Here is a 23,367-nt window from a genome sequence, read left to right as displayed (position 1 = left end):
CTGTTGAAAGAGATGGGAGAAGCCCTGTCTCTGGAAATATGCAATGCTAGGTTACAAGGCTCTGAGAAACCTAATCTAGTTGAAAGTATTCCTGTTCATTGCAGGAGGGCTGAACTAGATGACATTCAGAGATCTCTTTGAACCCAAACTATGTTCCGATTCTATGCACACTTTTAAAGACAATCTATTGCCATCACGTTCCTCCGTTCCCAGCCATGCCATCAGCTGAGAAACAAGCCCACAATATGCTCAAAATGCATACTTTTCATGTCACACACTTTGAGTGTTCATTCATCAAAGGATTCAAACAGAGCTTTGCCTGCACAGTGGGCAACAGGAACTGCAGGCAAGCTGAAACTCGTATTTTAATCCCACAGTAAGATACAACTGCAAGATCACTGGGAAATGACACTGAGGGAAGAGGCTGCAAGAATTGCTAGCTCCCTTTACAAAATCAAAACACTTCTGGGAACAAGCAAAAAGGGACCACGATACAGAATGGTCAGTGATATCAAAAATGTGGTAAAAACTTGCCTTGACTTGTCTGGAGGATACAAAATCAAAGATCTGAACTTTCCACTTTCACAAATTTTCTTTTTTAAAATACAATAAAAAACCAAAAAGCTAATGGAGGTTGGGGAGAAAGAAGGAAAGTTTTTGAAAAGTTTAAGAAAAAATGTGTTTTAGTGATCTCCTTCTGAAGAGTTTGTTTGATGACTAAAACCATTAACTGAAGCATTTGCTTTTCCTCTGACAATGATGGCTTTCTATTGTTTTCCCTTCATTTAGCTAGGATGTTTTGTCCAAAAATCCAGTGTCATGTCTTGGTTTTCCACATCAAGAGTATGGCCAGTGATTTGAGAACTGATCAAGACCAAAGACAAAACTGGCCAAGAGCTTCCCAAGTAATCAAATTTCTTACTTACAAGAGACTTTAATATGGATTTCTCAGAAAAAAATAACACTCAATTCAACATTGCTGAATTGAAAACCAACTGGTAGATTTTAATGTACTTAAGTATTTTTCCATAGTAATATTAATTTGAAGCATGTTGTTTGTCTGCAACTCATTCAAACAATTTGAGCAAGTAGAAGGAAAAGAGCTCATTTTACTCAAGCACTAAATCAAACAGATATGAGGAGGCTTTCTGTCAAACTACAGCATTTCAATTTACATGGCATATTATTAAAATTAAAAACACTGAGCTAATAACAGGCCTTTTCTGAAACAAATCTAGGATTTATCATTATAGTTGTCATTAACACTCATGATGAAGGCAAGGCTGGCAGTCAAAACTGCACACTCTAAAGATTTATGTGGAAGCTAATAAAGACACCTGACACATACAGTAAATTCTTCATTAGACTTGAAAAAATGTCTTCCCAATAGAACTGGTTCATTGGCTTGGCATTCAACATCCTTGTCAAGGTGAGCTGCTAGACACTTGCACTAGTTGAAGTCATGGCAGTACCACTACAAGCTTCTGCAACGTTCAGGTAAGCCACAAAGGCCAAGAAGTAATTTGTTCCCACTTCAGGAAAACCCTTCAAGGACATATGAAAGCAGAGCAGCTTTAACTGGCCCTTCTAACATTTTGGTTTATGTTGATTAAAACAAAAACGTAAGGTGGCAAGCAACAGGGGAGTACAAACTGTCCTGCAGTACAGTTATTTAACATGGTTAAATGTTAAATATGTTCCAAAACCCAAAACGTGCTGCTTTGGGAACTGTTACAGATACATTTCCCCAGCAGCTGCAGTGCTGCTTTTAGCAGGTGAAAAGACAGCATGAAGAAGTCAGAACATGTCTAGTCTCCCAGCTGTAGTTAATTGAAAATATGAACTATTTCATGTCATTAGCAGTTGTAATGTCTTGAAGAAATTCAGAAGTGGCCTGTTCGATACAGATTACTTTATCCAACAGACTAATCACCTGCCTCACATTGCATGCATCAGTTTTGCAAAGTAAAGTAATGGTTTAGGTAATGCCAAAACCATGATTTGAGAATATCCATATTAGAACAAGGTTAGAACAGACAAATTAACAAGTTCCAGGCAAAGCTTTTCACAGTATCTACATTTCATTTTGTAAGAAGAAATGAAGAACATGATAAAACTTGTAATACAGATATATGAAAGACAGGGTTAAGTGAGGTAGTGTAGAAGCAACACAGCTGCAGGAGAACAGAAATTTACTCTCTGAAGAAGCAAGATAAATCAGGGTGGCACAACACTGAGTTGCCACAGCTAGGCTATTTGGGATACTCACACCAATTAATTTTAAATTGCCTTTACACATTATGTGAAAAACTGCAATAAAAACCATTTTACTTTTGTATTAAAAACTCCAAATACATTATTTAGAGAACAGAGAAAATGGTCCTTATTTTTGAAGAAAGTAATAGCTTGTTCACGCTATCCACTGAAATAAAATCTATAGTTTAAGATGAAACTTGTTCTCAAAGAGACTACCAATGTTTGGTTTCTCAGACGTTGAGACAATGAATTAAGGCTGCAGTCAACACTTTTTTAAAAAAGGGCTCACTACATGCAGCTAGGTAGATCAAAGCCCTTAAAAACCTTGAAGAATAATCAACAAGGTCAGTATCTTAATTCACCAATATTCATGACAGCCTAAGGAAATAAGTTCTATAATGACCACATCTGAGGTATTTGTAATGTTAAACTGAGCACAAGAGACAAAAAATAACTCCATGGAGAATCTGAAAGGTGTTATTCAACTGTGCTGATAAGGACTCTAAAATTTGACATAATTTTCCATACTCTGTTCATGGCAAGAAAACATGTCCTTGTTTTCAGGATGTTCAAGTGACTTAAATAATGTGCACATTATATTAAAAAAATCAAATAGCTAAATAAAAACATGCACAGTCTGACAAGCGAGAAAAGCAATTATGACAGTCACAAACCTAGCAAAAATCTGCAATATTACATATCTGCTAGACTGTGCAGAAGTGTTATCTGTCAGATCTCTCCACTTCCATATAAACTAGTGTCTAATAGCAAATCTAGGATTTATAAAAAGAAAGTGTTTCTCAAAAGCATTCTACCAATCATTCTGCTTTTAACACATCATATCCAAGTGGTAGACTTGACTGGCAGATATTCTAAGTCTGATGTTTACCAGAAAGTTTTCTCCATGGAACTCACAGAAGTGTTTCATCATTTATTATCAGCTGCCTGAGTGGGATAACAAAATGTGTCCCATGTCCAGAACTACTGATGTCAAAAACTGTTGGATAGCACCACCAGGTTCAAGTGACTGCTGCCTGTTATAGGGTAGGTCTTGTAGATTTCAGTGCAGTAATACTGGCAAGTACTATACCTAAAAGCCTTACAACATCAGGGTTTCCTGGGCACTGGAGATTTTGGACATTTGTCTACTTGATAACAGAATCACTCTAGAATTACATTTTAAAAAGTGTATCTGGCTTAATACAGTGCACTTATCATAGCAACGAGTCAATAATTTGGAGATTCGCCAGGAGCAAGACAGGACATGGCTGGGTTGAATGCTGTTCTTGGTAAGTGGCCAAGTAACAAGGTGCTCTCTAGCATGAAAGAGGGAATTCAGTCACCAAGAAACTTTGACACAGTTCTCAAACGTTTTTTGAAATAAGCAACCATCACTAACATTTACTCATGCAAAATGCTGCTCGTGTTACACATGTGACTTTTAAATTTTGCATATTATCTTCCAGGTATCCAGAATTGTATTTCAGCCAGGTGATATACCGTGTTCCAAAGTCAAGAAATGCCCAATCACTGGCACTGCTTGGTTAAACAAGAGAACTTGTTACCTGCCACTTCCAGCAAAGGCCTTGGCAGATACATGTTAGACCATCTCTAAAATGTATTCTTAATGTACACGAAGGCCAATGTGTCCAAATAGACATCCTAGTCACTAAGAATACAAGACAGGCCTAGAAATTCTGTAGTTTCAAACAACATTTGACTGTCTTTTCCCTTCTTGCTTTTTCTTGACAGAACAAGTAATAATGTAAGCATACAGTTGAAAGGTAGGAAAAGATTTATGCGATCTTCATATCTGATATAAAGGACAAGCAAAGAAATTTAGAAGTTCAATGATATTGAGAGGAAACTCCAAATGCTACTGAAAATAGCAGTCAAGTGGTAAAAAACTTTACTAAACAATTCACAAAACAGTTATATATATATATCTCAACTTGAACTGGATAGAACTTGAAGAGGACTGGACAGTAAAGTGGGAGGACTATGCAGGTATTGTACATGAAACTAGAAATGAACACAGCTGTTGGTATGTAATTAAGTATATTGGGAATACAGAATATACTTTGTTAAGAAAAGAGAAATAAAGGAAGAAAGGCAGCTTTACAGCTACTGAGTAATGCTGTAGACTACAAAAATAGCAACAGTTGAGTAACAATCATTTCAGGAAACAATTAAAAGGGTTTCCTTGGATACATATCTCATACTATTTGGGTCAGATTTACCCTCACTAAGGCTGATCATGACAATTATAGATCCATTAAGCCAACCTAGAAGCAAATTTTCAGATTTCAGAAGGAAATGAAGGAGGAAGGCAATATCAAAGTGGCACTTCAGTATGGGTTTGATTACAAGAACACTATTTTAACTGATGATTCCCATAAATAATCCAGGAGAAATTTAAACAGGCAAATAATTTTGTGTAGATACAGAACAGAGTAAAATCAGGACTGGATAAGTTTATGCTTATTGCTTTGCTACGGCATTTACTTCCTACAGCACGGGGAAGACAGTCATGCTAGAACATCCTCAATATAAATTTAATTTTCCAGACAAAAAAACATTTAACACAGTATCAAATGTAAATAATTTCAGTTGCAGGAGTCATAAATGAGTTCCTAGAGCATTTTAAGAGCTACCTAAATGTGAAATTCCACTTGGTTATATAAAAGGGACAGAGCATCGACACAAAATGTGTAGAATAAAGACCACCTCATCTCATTAATATAGCAGTGCAGTAACGAAATATGCTGATAAGGAAAGCCAGTAGACATGCTGGATACATAACCAGATGTTTCATAGTATCAGAAAACAAAAGCAGGATAACTCAGAAGTAGTATAATAGAAGCAGGATGAAATTTTAAAATGGGATGAAAAATCCTATAGGAACTTTTAACGGAGTCCAAACAGAAGATTCCCAATTGGAAAAAAGAAAGAAGAAAAACATCTTGTACTAATAAATGCTAAAATGCTCAGAAGCCAAATTGGCATGATAAATGAAACTGTAAAGTATATTGGGAACTACCATTATCATTGCATGTGGTGCACAGAGAATTTGTGTGGTATATTATGTAGTATTCAGGCTTTACATTCAAGAAATAAATTCCTGCTGGCAGGAGTACAGCAAACGAATACCAGGGAAATGGACACCCTTGGTATTTTCCCCATTATTGTTAACATCCCACTTCTGGAACATATGTGAGTGCTGGAGAAGGACTGGCATGAGTGAGGTGCTGCAGCCCTGGCTGGATACATGGAAGTGTGGATGGAGGAGGAAAGAAGACCTGTGATTACAGCCATGAGGATGCATCCTTGGCTCCTGCTCCGCTGAGCTCATCCCTCCCCGGTTTTGACAGCCAGGAAGCACTACTTTACTTTCTTTTTATCTGCCTTCTCTGGATCTGGGTAAAGTAACGTCAGATAATCCTGGTCAAACTTATGATCCAACCTTTAATATTTAAGTAAGCTGGCTTGTGGAACCTAGCCAAATAAAAGTTGAAATGGACTGTGAATGAAATATGCAGCCAAAAACAAGAAACAGCCCAAGAACAACTGCACATAAAGGGACCAGAAGTAAAATTGCAATAAAACCGTCAGTAGAATGTTGTTGCAAAATCCCCTTAAAGCAGTAATAGAATCAGAAAATCAGATGCAATCAACACAAGCTCATGTTTTTGCATGCTAGAAAAACCTGAAGTATGGTTTACTGCACACACTTTCTACTGGGGAAGCAAATTCTCCCAGTACATAACACTAGCAGGAAGCGTGGCATACTGAGCCCAATAAGGTCTTCAGAGAACAATGACAGGATCCACCCAGAAACTGAGAAGATTACTAGACGACAGAACGACCTGCCAAGTGTTAGCAAATAGCTTAAAGAATGAACTTGCTGTTCATTCTTTATAGAATAAACTACAAATCAAAGTAGCTTCAGATACTGTGAGTTTCTCTCCTCTCCTCAACTCTGGCCACAAACTCACAAAATTCCAGAAATATTCCATTTTCTTATACAAGTAAGATGATTACAATTTACAAACTGTAGAACAGGAAATGCCTAGGAAAAAAGGAAAAGCATGAGAGACAGAGATGAAAATTCTAAGCTGAGGCTCTTATGTAGCTACCATTTGAAATGGACAAACTCTCTGATAACATACTCTTCATAGAATCATAGAGTCATTAAGGTTGAGGAAGTCCTCTAAGATCATCAAGTCCAACTATTAATCCAGCAGTGCTAAACCATGTCCCCCAAACACCACATCCATGTACTTTATGAACACTTCCAGGAGATTCCACCAGTTCCTGGACAGTCCAGGAAGTCAAACACCTGACCACCTTTTCAGTGAAGCAATTAATACTCAATCTAAACCTCCCCGGCACTTTAATTGTTTATTATTTTAATTATTGCAAATTATTGTAAATGAATGTAAATAATTTTATTTATTATTATGTTTATTATTACTATTATTTATTACTCCCCTTTTATCAGGCCATTTTATTTTGTCCTCCCATTTTGTTACCTGGGAGAGGAGACTGACCCTCACCTGGCTAAAACCTCCTTTCATGCAGTTATAGAGAGCAATAAGATCATCCCTGAGCCTCCTTTTCTCCAGGCTAAACACCCCCAGATCCCTCAGCTGCTGCTCACAGGATTTGTGTTCCAGACCCTTCACCAGCTCCATTGCCCTTATCTGGACTCCAGCCCCTCAATGTCCTTGTAGTGAGGGGACCAGAATGGAACAGAGGGTTCAAGACGTGGCCTCACCAGTGAGGTCACGTTAGTTAAGGACAATTACAAAAAACACAGTCTGTGAACTTTTGTGTAAATATTCCCTGTAACTATTAAGCTTGCTTAACTCTTCATCAAAGTCATCATTCCAAAATCCAGAAAGTCGAATTTTGCCCATTATTTCCCAGCCCAAGCATAAACCACAAACCATCATGTGACCAAGATTATACAGAGAAACTAAATAATGATAATTTGTGTCACATAATCACTTTTTTTTAAAAAAACATGTAAAACATATAAGGATCCTTCAAATGAGAGACTGGAACTCCGCATTACATGCAAGTTAATGTATATAGGAACATACAACAGAATACAATATAATACAACATAAAACAAAAAAACCTGAGATGCTGACCTTGGTATTTCATCTTCTTCCCATTCAGTGAAAGATACATTGCTTGAATTTTCTGGCAAACGAGTTCTGTGATGTTTACTTACACCTGATATATCACCTAGGGAAAAAAGTAGAAAGTAGAATGAGAAAATTTATTTATGTGGCAATAGTTTTTACAAATATCATTATATAACTGCATTTATTGTTTAATATTACCAGTACACCTGCTCCTAAAGAATAAATAGCACTGCATGATATCACCTTCACCCATTAACTATGCTATCATGTAAATGATCTAATTTTTTTTCTAACACATAGACACATATAAAAAGAAAAACATACTTCCAACACACTGACATTATTCGAACTAGATTTGTTGCATTCTAGTCATATCTTAGCCTACATTCAATCTTTTCCTATGGGTGAAAATTTCAAAATAAATCATACAGTCTGATGTAAACTTCAGAATTTCCTCGGTCCACAGTTCAAATCCCAATAGAAATTAGAAGCCAAAGAAAACACTAAATTCTCCTTCACATTTTTTCTTATTTGTGAGTTGGAAGGGAATATACAATACATTCCAGATACAATGGTAGTTGCAGTAAGTGGAAACCTGCAATGAAGGCAGACATTGTGTGACCTACAAATAAAAAAAACCACTAAGTTTGCTCAGAGGTCTCTGTGTAAGGAAGAGTGCTCCAAAATCTCTGAAGAATTCATACCTCCCTTGAGGACTGAACCCTCAGTCCTTCAGAGAAAGGAAAAACAATATACACAGGATATGGCAGAGGAAAGAAAAAGCCTCAGGAATGGAGTTGGAGGAAGGTAGAATGAGAGAAGATTTTGAAAATTACTCAGTCTCCAACTCCTACCTGAAAGACCAGCTCAAACCTTGAATTTTCTCAGCTATGTTGGTGTTATGCACTAGCAGTTTCTAGCAGTTTTCTGGTATTTAATTTACTTTTCAGCCATAGCAAACACTTCTGCATTTGTTAAAGTTACACCAACTAACTCAATTGTCAAAGGTCTTCAGTAATTAAATATTTTCTAGAAATATTTCTAGTAGTTTTAATCTATAAATTTTGTAATAGTCTTGCCAGTGTGAATTCCACTACTTGGAATATTAAGTTTAGGGATATGTCATGTAGGAAAAAGCCCTAAGTTACTACAGAAGCAACTGGCAGGCACCATGCCAAAAGAACCTTAGAAGCTACAAATAGAAGCAAGCAGGCTTAATTCCATATAGTCCAGACAAATCTCACTGCACCCAGACCAGGTTCCTGCAAACCCTGCCCCTACATCAGCCTCTTTAGTGTATTGACATGGCACAAAGATGTGGCATGTAAGTGGGGTGAAAAGACACTCCTGTGCTTATGCAGAGCCAGCTCATGTTTCAGTCACACATGCTGTTACAGTCTATGCACTTCAATGCCTCAGCAGGTGATTCTGGAAAGACAATACAAAAGATCTGATCCCATTTGCACAGATCCAGCTCAAACCTAGCACACCTTACTGTCTGAGCTGTTCAAAAGTGATGACTTGTCCTGGGCAGCTAGGCCACGAAGAAACACAGCCATGTTTTTACTGCATGGCACATCAGCTAATTCTCCATATTAAAATGTAGGCTAACTATGCATGGAAACATCTCTTGTTATCTTTCATTTGCAACTTGATTATTTTAGGTTGATGAAATGAGACTGAAGAGTTGTATATTTTAAAGGAAAATACATCTCACAGCAGCTATGCAAGATTACAGGACAACTTGTAAAATATATACTATTATTTTTAAAAATTATATGCATTTCAAATACCATACCACAGCAGTTTCAGTGCATTATTCTCTTTCTTATTCCCTATCATTGCTGTTTTCATATACTTCTAATAATCAAGGCTCAGATTCCTGTGTCAGTTTGTTTCTTCAGTAAAGTTAATCACAGTGATAGGAATTTAAAGACATCGATATTCCCCTTCTCTTGATATAAGATCTTTAAAGACAGTAGCAATGAAACATCAAGGTCTTTCAGAGTCATATTTCAGAAGCAGATTCAGCTACTGAAAATAAAGGCTTTGCAACAGTTACAATGGTATGTGGTGCATGAATGAATAGGCAGCCTTGTTCACAGCCCATAAAGACAAGGACTTGAGAAAATGAACTGCTGAACCTTCTGATACAAGCTGATGAAGGCAGAATATTCCTGCTGCTAGAAATCTGCATGCTGACCTCCCTCAGCCTTCAAAATGATCAACTTATGTCAGTGAGAAAAATACCACTATGAACAGGCTCTTGAGGCTTACACTGACAAACAAACATATTAATTGCCAGACTCATATCTCATCATCTGCAAGGGAAGTAAGGCAAGTGTTTGCTGCATATCTTCTGGCAAAGGCTTTTACTGTTGCCTAAGAAACAATGTTTGGCCTAGCCTGTGTGACACACCTATACCTGACTGAAAGGAATGCACACTCCACAACACAGAGGTTGAGGAACAGGCAGGTGAAGTGTGTCAGGTGTAAGTAGAGGCTGTGTCTTCTCTACCACTCCAACAGCCTGAGCTCAGAGAGGGTTGCTGTACAAGGACAGGCTCTTGACAGCAGTGCCTCTGTAAGGCTGCACCAGGGACAAACCATTTGTCGCTTGGCTGCTGTGCCAGGAGCAGTAGACAGTGATCCTGTGCCTGGGGACTCCAACAGACTGAGGCATGCTACTGATGCATGTGTGATGTGGAGCCATGCAAAGCAGAATGAATCTTCCTAGGAGCACTGCAGACAGTATCTGATCAAACCAGACAAGGTAGTGTCATTTTTTTTCCTTTTATTTTATTGGAATCTTCCCTACAAGAATAGTGAAAGTCCATGGTCTCAGCCCATACTCCTCTTTCACCCCCTTGTTCCTATTCAACACTTAGGTCTCTCATCCTTAGATAAATTATGGAAAATATAAACAGCTTATGTTTTTCATCTATCATCTGAAAGAGAGAAAAAAAGAATGGTATGGAAAAAGAATGGAAGCAACTATTTGATACAATCACATTGTATGTTTCCAGAAGGCTGATTTGAATATTTGAAAGACTAAAGGTACCTGACTATACTTCCTCAGGACTAAAAATTCTGAAGATGCTCTGTTATTTTTGGGTACAAAAAGAGTATTTTCCTTTAAACAAGAATTAGTTATAAAACTCCATGGGCTATTCTACTGCCGTCTGAATATACACGCATAAAATGAGGAGGGAATTCAGCATGATTATTGCTTGGCGTTTTTACAGGAAGGTATTTCACCATTCCTTTCAACTTTTGCTTTAGCTGTAGGAACAATTATGATTTAAATAAACAATACTTATTTTACTAAATGCTATGTACCAAAGGTATACTTTTCCTACTGTTATCTCTCCTTTATAATGAAGAATTTAGAAGAATTAGGGATGTTCTCACCAAACTTAATTTTTATGTCAGTGTGTACATTCGAAATGCCAAATTAATTTTTTTAAATGCCTCCTGTGGTCACACACTAATAATTCAAATTTTACCTTAGAGCAAATGACTTTTAGCACAAACACAAGCATTTTAATTAAGAACACTTTCATCAGAGCAAAATCATTAGCCATAATTTTGTAAAGACGCTACTGCAACAAAAAAAAAAATTTGAATTTATGTAAGAATCAAAACCATTAAAAAAAAGTAACAGTATTATTATGCTGTATATCATGTAAATTCTTCAACTAAATAGCAACAGTTTTTCATCTTCTAGAAAAGAGGTGTGGTCATCTTGTGAAATGGTCACAGCTGCACTGCTGACAGAACATGTGAGATATACAGCATCTCATTTCAGGAAGCAGGCTCTTCCTCACACAGAGACATAAAAAAGAAAAAAGCTACATATGGACTTTGTTTTGACATAGAAAGCAAACTTCAGGGAAACAACACGATACTCATTCAGCCAAAATAAAGCAAAAGCCTGACAGCTAGAGACATCTTGCTCAAAATGGTAGTTTTTAGCCTTCAAAATAATTATGTGGTCTTAAGAAATAAACCCCTTACTTTTTCTCCTTGCCTTTCTGAATTTGACAGCAGCCAGGTTTATTAAATTCATTCCATATAAATTGTAGTCTATAAAGAGCTGGAGGAGGTAGGGAATATGGGCTTCATGAGGCTGGTAAGATTTGTTCATTATGGCTCCACCTTGCAGAAGCTCACAAACTCTATAAGACAAATTAGGACATAAATAAAAATTATTTCAGTATAAGAATATTGATACCTGACTTTAACAAAATACAGAGTACTTAGACATTTTAAATTTTGACTTAGATGTATTTTCAACTTAAGAACTGTGTTTTCATAATAAATGATGAACAAAAATGATCTCTGCTAATAATGATACAATATTTGGGTGTTAGTTGCAAAGGAGACTTGAATCCTTCAGCTTAAAAAACATGAAACTGTCTGAAAAAACATCCTAAAATATTCTATTCCTGCACGTGATCCAAAAGCCACTACAGGCCATGGAAATCTTTCAACAGAACAACTGTGGCAGCTGTATGCCTACACATCAGTAACAATTTTGAAAGTCTCTCTAGTTCTCGCTGATATATATATGATACATATAATGTCCTTCATGGTTTTCAAGCTACATAGTGTATACTCAGAAGAAGTATTTTAAAACTCTGCAGAAGGACAAATCCTCTTTTAAACAGCTACATATTAAAAAATAACTGCAGGTATTTGGATAACTGTAAACCAGTAAGTTTATCTCAAATTAACAGTATACAACTATACAACAAAGAAAAATCAGACAATCCTGTCTTATGATCATGTATTGGAACTTTTAAAAAAAAGTTACAGTATGTAATAGCACACACTCAAGGGATTTCAGTTTATGCTTGGGAAATAATTCCTCCTTATTTATTCCTGAATTTACTGCAGCTACTTTGACAGTAAGATTGAAATCAACAGCACTTTCATACAACAGAACATTACTCTATTGAGAAATAGAGAACCTGTCTAATAACAAAAGCTGTTCAGTTTTCCAAGTAAATTTTAAATTCAGTAATTTTTACTGGAATTAAAACCTACCAAAATTTACTTCATAATAGATGAAATGTAGCCATATGAAAGACAGCTGTATCGTTTTCCTTAAGAGTTACAGGAAAAGTAAGCTGAAGCAAATTTGTTTAAGTGTTCACAAATTACAGTAAACACAAAACAACTGAAGGCAAGTATGTTTTGGTATTGCTTTCCTAACGTTCTACTGCTTTAAAAGATTATTGGTGTGTTTAAAATTGGTAAATTTTGAAGTGTTTTGAAAACAGAGAGACAGTAATTTTGGAGCTTTTATTTTGTTACGCTACTGATGAATCTTGTTTCAAGCCTGACTTTTTAATTCAAGATATAAGGAAATCAGACAAAATTTCGTACTTCCATATCCTTACCTTTTTATCATTGCAGGATTGTAAAGATAAATCTTCATAAACTGTCTCTCCTTTTCATGGTAACCATAAAAAGGCCTGGAGAGAAAGAAAGAAGCGAGAAGCTAGCCAGTTATTCTATGGCATTTATTCAATGACATTTTACTATAAGGAGTGTTAAATAAGTATGTCTATATACCCAGCTAAAGATGAAGCTGTATTTCATTTAGGTCTTTCCAACAGCCTCTTATGCAAACAAACAAAATAGGTGAAATGCTCTTATGCTGCTTTGAGGCCACGAGCAGCTGACTTTCAGTAATGACTGCTCTGAAATTCTAAGGCAAGAGAGGTGAAAAAGAGGCAGGTTCTCCTAATTTCTACCTGTTCTTTTCTCACTTATTCAAGTGAAGATTGTCATCAACAGTTTACTCTGCCCAGCTTTCATTATTGAGATGAACAGCTATACTACAATTTACATAGTTCTCACAAAAAGATCAACATCAAGAAATTTGGTAGGTGACCTTCTTTGTTACTGTAAAAAAACCCAAAACCAAAACATCAGAAAGTTCTGATTGAAAATAAAAACAAGTTATTGCAGCCACTTCACTCACAATACCTAGAAACCACCAAAACTGGCTGGGAACAGAAATATTATCTTCCTACACTTTACAATTAGAAAGGATGTATTTCAGAAATGCATGAAAAAAGAAAATAAAACATAGTGTTGCACAACACTGAAAACTGGCATTTACATCGTTTTGAAGATGAAAAATTGAATGCATGTATCTCAATCACCTGTGCCCTTCCAGACTATTTTCTCATTATTCATTATGATTTGACTTATTTTTCAGCCTTTGATTATGCAAGTTAAATAAAAATTAACTAACAGAATCTTTAAAATCCTAACATTGAATATAGAAAGTTATACCAAATAAAACACAGTGGTCATCTTGACAGATTAGTAAATGTATGTTTAAGAGTCTCCACTTCCTGGCCTGTGCTGCTGTAAGAATCAGACTGATAAACATGATTTGAAAGTCTCTGTGGGGGCGATTTTATATGAACCAAAAAAAGAGAACACCTAGAATCAGGCTCCTGCAAGACATTCCTGGTCTCAGGGAACCTAGAATAATCCAGAGAGTTAGAAAATGCTGCATGGAAAGTGCTGCTCTATCAGCAGAAAAAGCTAAGAACAGATTTTGCAAAATGATAGACACTAGGATACAATTTAGGAAAAAATGGTTGTATTAAGAAGGTTTTTTGGGAAAACCTGTTAACTGTTGAAGTCAAGGAAAGTGAGAGGAGTTATTTAGAAGTTGTACAGCCCTGTATGAAGACATACATGGGTGGGGAATGAAAAAGAATTTGCAGTGCAGTCATCCAAATCCAAAGTGCTTCTAGGTAGTACAACTGCAAAAAAACTATTCAAAACAACCAAGCAAACTCCTGATAGGTCATACTTACATTCCAGATACTAATGATACTTTGAAAACATGTTGAACAGTAGAAGATGGATTGCCTAAAGCCACATTGAGTGCTCTGTCAATGCTGAACGCCACTTGACGAAGGTAGCATTCTGGATGCTGTCCAAAACCATCGTACGGTACATAGAGGTAAGGAAAGATACCATGCAAGTGGAGACAAGTCTTCTGACCTAAAAATAAAAGATAAACATTTATTCTCTAATGACTACTTTTTTTTTTTTTTAAGTAGTTGCTACATCTGAATTTTTTCGTATTACTTTCAGGTTCTGCAGACAGGATAAATTTATGATGCAAGTTCAGGTGTGTTTCAAACAGAAGATACCAATGTAGAGCAGTTCTCACACTTGATTCATTGACAAAATCAATACAGAACAGATGTGATTACGTGACATACACATGATTACACCTATGTAACAACAGAATTCACTATTAATTATTTTCTTTATAGTAATAACACAACATTTCTCTATGAATAACTTTGCATACTGAGTAAATGTTGGATGCTTAACAGTTTCTCAGCCTTTGTGAAAATTTTTCAGTTATCAATCATGTAACCTCTCAGAAATTAAAAACAACATCCAGAACACCTATGAGGCCACTCAGTATTCTAGTTATTAAGGCATAAGTCGGGATGTGGAAAAAAAACAACAAGCGATTTTCAACTTTTAAAATCTGTGGATCCCTCAGAGATTTCTGCTGTATATGTAAATCTCTAGACTTCTAAGAACTCAGCATTAGCTTCTGTGAGTCTGCAGTAAGAGCAGAGTGAAAGGACACACCCTGAAAACCTCCGTGCTAGACCACAGTCTGAGCTTCTTGTTCACACAGTAATATGGACTGGGACCTCCCAAATCCACCACGTTTTTAGCAGGACTAGTCTCAATTGCAATGCATGTTATCTGTTCTTTTCTCACCACAGTGCAACAAAGCAGGCATTTGCTGGCATCCATTTGCCACCTTTTCAGTCCCCAAAATCATTCATGACTTCTCACTGGCCAAAGAAAAACTTTCATAGAAAAATACTGTAAGCATGTGTTGCTGATTAACAACCACCACCACAACGATAGGCAGCACATATCCCTCTGCATTTTGTTTGGATGAACTCCCTGCATGAGGACAGCAAAACTGGCTGTGCTTTCATCACCCAGGAGATGAATGGTACAAAAAGGAGCACAACTTCACTGGTCCACAAGACCAATGAAAAGACTTCCAAAACTTCACTCTTTCAAACTGAGGTTATTTCTCAGCTGGTGGAGCTTGCCTGAACTATTTACACTCAATCATACCCCAGTGGCCACCCAGTGAAGACAGCTTAAGTCCATTAAAGTGCAGCAATAAGAAGACCTTCAAGCTGAGGACTGCTGGCAAATCTTCTACACCTGTGAAAAGCATGCCCAAAAATCCCACTAACAGCATAGCTTTTTTTGCCCCTTTTTAAAACTGGGGTCAGATGTATTGCTCTTCAAATTACGTTCAGAAGTAAAATAACTGCTCAAAAAAATGGTACTACAAGTCCATTTTCTGAGGTGAATTTCATTCTTCTTGCAAGTCAACTCCATCAAGTCTCCTTGTGAATGCTAAAATACAATCTATATATGCATTCATAATGCTGAAGTCATCATCTGTGGATTCTGCCCATGTCTTTAAAATACTTCAGGAAAATAAAATTCTTATTTATGTTTCATATTTTTCAAACAACAATAAAACATTAAGAGAAAGGGGAAACTAAAGAAAGAAACTAAGAACTACATGTTTGGGGGTTTTTTCAAAGGAAAAATAAAGGACAGTAGCTGCTTTATATGGTAGAAAACGTCTTCTTCCCTAAGGTGGAAAAAGTCATATATTAATGGCATGTGAACTGAGGGGACTGTGCAGTGGTAGCAAACCATTTATTTTCTATACCAAGTCACCAATAAATCTGAGTGTATACTGATGGCTGTACTTAGGATTGATTTTGCAATAAAGGAATCTCCCATCCAAATATAATTATCACAAAATTAATAGTTGTTTAAAGTTCTACAGTTTCTCTATTTAAGTTTGGTTGGTTGGTTTTGGGAAGGATTTAAGTTTGGGGTTTTTTTATTATTTTTGTTGCAAAGTTGGAAAAGGTGGGTTGTTTTAAAAATGTATCCCAGGATCATGTTCAGGGGGAAATTCAAACTAGTTCATAAAGTGATTTGTCTGAATGCTCACTGCAGCTTAAAAAAACAAGTGAACAAACCAACTCACCTCAAGCTAAATTTGATACTGGAATACAGGCTGAATTTCTGTATACACAAATATACATGTCTATCCCCCCATGAATTTTATAAATTTAGGTGTTTGCTTCCCAGAGCTTGTCAGTCAGAATCAGTTCTGCACTTACACTTTTTATTTGCACTACTAGCTATGGACTCCTTTTAAAAGCATGATTTTTTTTCATACTTTAAAGAATACCTTAGCTTTAATAGTTGTCCAAATATTCTGAGTTATAGTTAATTTATGACCCGTTAGAACACAAAATTGCAAAGCATCAGAATAAACAGAACAGTGACACAGTCTAAACTTACTGTACTTAAATTCAGGTTCCTTTTAAGTTAAGCAGCTATTTAACAGTTCTGGCTGAACTGACAATGTAATTTTCTTGTTGAATAAAAGAGAGAACACATACAAAGAAAGTTCCCTTCTGTTCCCTTTCCCTGTACTCTCCTTTATGTGCAAAAACCCCCGTGATAAACACTATGGCTTTCGATTGAGCAGAGTCAAATTACCACTTAACTCCAGGGAAATCTCATGGAACGCATACTCTGAGCTGCTTTTCATTTTTGATTCTGCCAAGAAAGCAAACAAGTTACTGCTGAGCTAAGACTCCTATTAGGCTAACAGCTGTCAAGTTACATGAGTTTACACAGATACTTGATAGTATTGATTTATATATCGTGATATTTGGTTATATTGCTATTTTTACTTAAAATCGACATTATTACAAGTTTGACCCTGCTAACTGTTAAGAACAGTCATGTATTTCCATCATTTAGGTAAAAATCATTAAAATGCACCAAATATCATGGTATTGAGTTTGAAGTCCAGACTCCAGTAATAGCAACCATGGTTTGCACTAACTCATTAAAAATTCTAGTGGATTCTTTCCAATAGAGCCACAAGGAGAAAAAAGATCTACCCACTGAGGATTTCAGGCTACAAAGACCTGCCAATTTACATGAATTAAAAACTTGGCTTGGGAAAAGGTTAATGAGTTTTATGGTTTAAATATGTTAATCTTATGCTCATGTTTCTTTTTGGAGATACAGAGAAACAAATGTGTACCACTAGAACACCACTGACTGCTACAGTGCCTACTTACAGTGACCAGATGATATTATTTTTGTATCTGTAGCATCAGTTTCTTCACATCTGTAGAATCGGTGGAAGTGGTGCTCAACAGCAGATTCTACATATGACTGCTCTCTGCAGAGCTTTGGATACAAAAATTGGCCACTGATGGGACAGGCAACTGAAACGTTTTCATTCTGTGGCCTCTTCATGGACCTAAAAGAATGAGGTCTGCACTGGCTGAATTATCTGCTGATCAAACATCCCAGTATGACTCAAGGAGACAGCTAATTAACATACAGACACCTACAAGTATGCTTGCTATAGCTTGCTGCTATAACATAGAAAAAAGGCGGTACACAAAACCTTGAGATTTTATGAGATACTCAACTAGCAAACTGGCCATTTTCTCTGAAAAGAACACACTGCCAACTAAACATCAATATAGCTGAATAGTCATACTAATAATGAATCGATACTTCAAAAATAATACAAATGCAGTACTTTCATACAGTACAGAAAGCAAGCCCACCTGCCAAACCCATACTTACAAAAGCAAGTGGCATAAATGTTACTGAAGCATAAAAACATAGCATTTGCATATTTGACCCATGAGAGAGATATTAAGAAAGTCAATCTGGTATTTTTTCTGGAAGATGGTTGCCATATACATTACTATTAGGAGCATATACCAACCATAATCCTTGAGTTACTCTGTAATTTTTTACTATTACAAGAAAAATCTGCAGCATCCTGAAATAGAAAACTTCAGTATCATCAGAAGAGAACTGAAACCTGGATGATAATGCAATGCAAAGATACTCGGTAACTACTTAGCAAGATACAGGAACTGATGTCTTCTGACCACCCGAATGCTCAGCCAGGCAGAATGATTTGGTAAAGATAAAACTGAGATGCAGTCTACATAAAATGGCTGAAGCTGGAAGGGACTTCTCAAAGTCATCTTGTCCAGCCTCTTGCCCAAGCTTATGAACACCTAATTTCACAGCACAGGAAGTTAGAGAATCTGAGGATTATTATTCAAGTATTTTCAACTAACTGTTGAATCACATTCAAAAACACTTGAAAAATGAACTGTGAATAGTGATGCCTACAAAGAATTAGAAAACGTAACAATCCCGGTGTAAAAACAATTCTAGGAATTAAAATTTATAAGTGGAATAATTTTAGAATTCAATTTAAAAGTAATTTCTTCATGCAATAAAAGTTCCCGTGTCTTAGGCAATCTCACACCTTCTCCAAGAAGACGCTTCTGAGAGCAACATAAAGTTGCAACAGTCCAACTGCTTGATAGGTGCAACACGGGCATCTTGTGCACAGGTTAGATGGTGCTTTCAGTCTAAGCTATGTTGCTCACTGGGGTGGGCTTGTCAAGCCCGTATCACTGAATACCATCAGAACTGAGCTACTGAAAAGGGACAGGTCTCAGTTACTTTCTAGTGCTAACACAGTCTGTGAAACTATAGCCACACATACCTACCCTTGGACACAAAGGAAATGTGGACTGGTAAGTAAGGTAATGCTTTGATGAAGATAAATCCCTTTCCTAACAATTTGGGAAGATCTTTCCCCCTTAAGACTCTTGCTAAGTCATTCACAAACGTAAGAGTTCACACCTTTAATCACAAAGAGTTCTTCAGTAGTATATTACATTAATGTAACTTCTTCAGTGATTAAATGAAACTTCCAATCTTCTCCCAGAGTCATCAATCAAACAAGTCAACTTTTTCACAAGGACTGAGAAAAAAGGGAGAACTACACACATTGCAGTCCTGAATACTAGAGAATACTGGATGTCAGAGAAACAAGAATAATGAAATTAGGCCTTGCAGCAGCAAGGTATTCTCAAAACATAATCAAGAACAGAATGCAGAGACCTTATTCACATATAATATTAGATATTTGTGCCAAAGTTTTCAGTTTTTCTCTAGGATGTGAGAAAACGCTTATTTCAGTAACACCTGTAAATGGGACCAAAAAAATCTTTTTCTTACATTTGCTGGAATTCAAATGGTGTGTTTGGTTATTTATAATTATTTAGCCAGTAACTGTTCCTTGCACCATGTAATACCTCTAACTCTTATGAAGACCAAAAAAAAACCAAAACCAACACTAGGAAATAGAGGCCTTTGACTCACTGCAATTAGATTATTCTTCAGCCTTGATGCAGGGATCCTTAGTGAAGGAGAAGAGCTGGGTTTTCTGTCTGTAACTTAAAATGAGAAACCTCTGTATAGATGCACATTGGTGTGATACCCTGAGATATGGCAGGAAACAAAGACCAAAGAAAAGCAGATCTCTGGGCAGTATGGAGATTTGAGCAAAAAGTCCACAAGCTTCCTTGAATTTGTCCAAAGGACATACTCCTCTCAGGTTAAGGTATATCAAATAAAATTACATTTGAAACACTGATTTTTACTGACATCTCCAACTGACAGCTTGCTCACTGACAGCTTTTACATTAACTATAAGTTGTCTCAATAATTTGAAATATTAAGCCTAAGAGACCACATGGTTCACCAAGTCTTGTCTTGTCCAATCTAGCAAGCAATGCAATAGTCGCATAAAACTGAAGAAGACCATTAGATACTTTGAACTGTGAAGTATCCAAAGAAGAAATAACCTTGAGACCTCTCAGGCTAGAATTTACACTGGGAATTACTGCTAACGGCAAGTATCAATTGTAAGTTCCAAAAGCAAGGTTACTATCTTATTGAGAATTTTAACATATTTTTTTAGTCTAATATGTAAGAGAGCTACTGATTTCTTTTACACATAAACAATGAGCAAACCCCAAGAAAACACATAAAAGTTGAAACAGTTTATTTAATACATCAACTCAACGAAGATATTCTGATTATCTCAGTAAAACTACCTCCTTCTGACTGGAATTGATTAGGATGGATCTTTTTTGAATTCCTGCTGAGACATTAGAAAACAATCTCAGAAGTACTACTGATAAGTACTACTGATTACAGGATGCAAAGGTACATCATCAGAAAAGAACATCTATTCCCAACTGTTATCACCAAGCAAAAGTAACTGAAATGTAACTCAAGAAATTTATTGTTACGTGGTCCAACTAAAACCAGGGAAGTCCAGAGATGTGGAAAATAATTCAGAAGTATCAAAATAATTCAGAAGTATCTCCAGTAATAATGGAGACCAAAAAAGGTAAGCATCTCAAAAAGTAAAGATAAGCTAGGTACAAACCATTTTTCAAGCTGATGGTAGTGAGTTATGAGAATGAGCCATAGTATTTTCTTCTTAAGACACACAAGGTGAGGTCAGGTACTCACTTATTAAGGACCTATCTATAAAATGAACCCCATACAAAATATTATTCTTGCTTCCTCTATTGACAGATTAATCATCTAAGCAGCTGGACAATATCAGTAACTATTTCTCAAATGAGTGTCAAAAAATCACTATGAAGCCAGCTAAAATGAGCTAAAACACACAAAGGAGGCAAATGCAGTTGGCCCCAGCTACAGATTCTAGCTGTCATATTGGGCTCTTGGCACTCACAGCTAGCAGCACAGTCCAAGTTGCTATTCCAGTAAGCAACACCACCACATGAAAGAAACACAGGAAGACTCTGTTAGATCACACTGACCAAAGCATAGCTGAACAGAAAAGAGTGTATTTACTAGTCCCAGGTAAACTGATGAGGTGTACTTCACCACATCCTGAAAAAGTTGAAAAAATAAGTCAATAGTAAAAAGGGGGAGCAGAGCAGTCACACAGCTTTTGGTTTCCACTTCCCTCCACAACCGTTCACTAAAGACTGACACTGCCACACAAGTTCTATCTTACTGGTCTTCCTTGGTGCCAGTGACACAAGTCACATGTACATAGAGAATGGTGCACAGACAGATATTCAAAGAAGAGGTTTTCATGGTAACTGATCTTAACTTCTACAGGAGGCTCATCTGCCTATTTAAATACTGGGATGTGTGTGCATTGCTCCAGCCATAACTCATCTCTTTGTCCTGTGTCACACAAAACCAACTGGAACATTTTTGTTCCACAGGTATTTTCCTGCCAGCTGCAGAGCTAGTTAGAGAAAAAGCATCATAAATTATTGCCAAGAATTATTTGCTACTCTAAACTGCAGGCAAAAAAACCCTTGGCCTTGTGTTAAGGTTAACAATGCTTTCATCAGTACAATCTTTCATAGACACTTTTCACAAATGTTGGCTAAAAATTCCTGGACAACACCAAGCTTGTGTAATCTCCCCAAAATTACACACTTTAGAGTATGCACACTCTTGTGAGTCACATTAAGTTATGTTAACGACTAAGTGACATCACATTCTGTTTTCTCTTCTTGTATTATCCAAAGAGCACTAAATAATTCTATAAATACTTACTGAAATTTTTGGTTTTGTATTTGCATTAAGATCTCTCACTTGCAGGTAACTGTCATTTCAGCTCACTCTTCGAGCTGATGAAAGCTAGAGGATGTGTTCAACAAATATAAGCACTGCTCCTAAGCTACCATAAACAAATTTGCAACACTTTGTACTCCTTATCACACGTACCCTTTTATTTTATAAAGAAATTCTAACATCTTTTGTATGTTTTAGGCTTATAACTTTTGGACAAGCAACGACTTACTAGGAAGTACTTCCTGACCCCTTCCAAATTTCTGTGTAAGCTTTTGAAAGGACTCCATGTTGTGTGACAGTAAGAGTAGGGGACAGAACTTCGTGACCCAGGAAATAAACTGTGTTCTTAATATCTTACTAACTCTGTGTTCCAGGTTTATATGGCAAGTGGCTGGCACAGGAGAGGTTGCTGTGGGAAGAGGCCAGAGACTGCCCTGTGCAGGACACAGCCAGACCTAACAGGCACACTGCAGAGCACAGCTGAGTCTCTCAGCCAAGCTGGGGACACTTTTGGGAGAAAATGTTTAAGAAAGGGAACACCAGAGTCAGAGGAAAGTGGAGAAGGTACATCTCCATGAAACAGCAGATATACCCTGCAGCCCATGGAGGATGCCACAGTGGAGCACGAGAATATCCCTGACGGAACCAAAGCCCATGGGGAGCCCACATCAGAGCAGAGGAAAGACATGATGAGGAAGAAGGCAGAAACATCATTATGTACTGGCTGCAACCCCCCCGCCATTCTCCATGTGAGCCTGCATGGCAGGGGTAGGGTACGTGAGAAATAGAGCTGAGCCTGGGGGAAGGGGAGGAAAGGTGTGCTGTTTGGAGTTTGTTTCTCACTACCTGAATCAATTTTAGTTGGCAATAAATCAGCTATTTTTTCCCAAACAGTTTGTTTTGCCTGCAATGGTAATTGGTAAGCAATTTCTCTGCTATAATCTCAACCTATTGTTTTGCTGTTTCTGTTTTTTCTATTTTACCCCTGCATTACCAGACTGGGGGGGGTGGGTTGCACAAGCAAGCAGCTGGATGGGAATTTTGCTGTTGGCCAAGTCTGGATCAGCACACACCACTTAACAGAAATTATTCTCTGGGTGTCAACTTCTAAAACATGCTAACTATGTCAGACAGTAAAGGTAAAAAAGTAAAGCAACTCTTAGTAGACTCCTACCTTCTACCTTGTGATCTCTAACTGCACCAGAAAACTTCAGAGGGTGTTACAGCTGCAAATCTCTGCTTTAAGCCTTTACTCAGAATAGAAGTTTCAGTCTACCTGATTTAACTTAATAAAAATAATATACTGCTTTAATCACCAAAGCACCAAAACCTTTCAATGCAACATTAATATATTTAACCACAAACTTGA

The 23,367-nt window shown here is 36.9% G+C and overlaps 1 protein-coding gene across 1 annotated transcript in view; it reads right to left on the bottom strand.

Moving 5' to 3' along the window:
* REV3L (REV3 like, DNA directed polymerase zeta catalytic subunit) overlaps nucleotides 1–23,367 on the bottom strand; it is a 110,659-nt gene that overhangs the window by 55,138 nt on the left and 32,154 nt on the right. Inside the window, exons 2-5 of the mRNA XM_014879258.2 lie at nucleotides 14,255–14,444; nucleotides 12,815–12,889; nucleotides 11,427–11,587; nucleotides 7,413–7,509 (exon numbers count right to left, since the gene is read on the bottom strand). Of these exons, the coding sequence (XP_014734744.2) occupies nucleotides 7,413–7,509; nucleotides 11,427–11,587; nucleotides 12,815–12,889; nucleotides 14,255–14,444 (523 nt within the window). The remainder of the gene's footprint in view (nucleotides 1–7,412; nucleotides 7,510–11,426; nucleotides 11,588–12,814; nucleotides 12,890–14,254; nucleotides 14,445–23,367) is intronic.

The sequence above is a fragment of the Sturnus vulgaris genome, chromosome 3, assembly GCF_052056855.1.
Source record: "Sturnus vulgaris isolate bStuVul1 chromosome 3, bStuVul1.hap1, whole genome shotgun sequence".
NCBI classification, from domain to species: domain Eukaryota; kingdom Metazoa; phylum Chordata; class Aves; order Passeriformes; family Sturnidae; genus Sturnus; species Sturnus vulgaris.
This window is presented reverse-complemented; position numbering and strand designations above follow the sequence as displayed.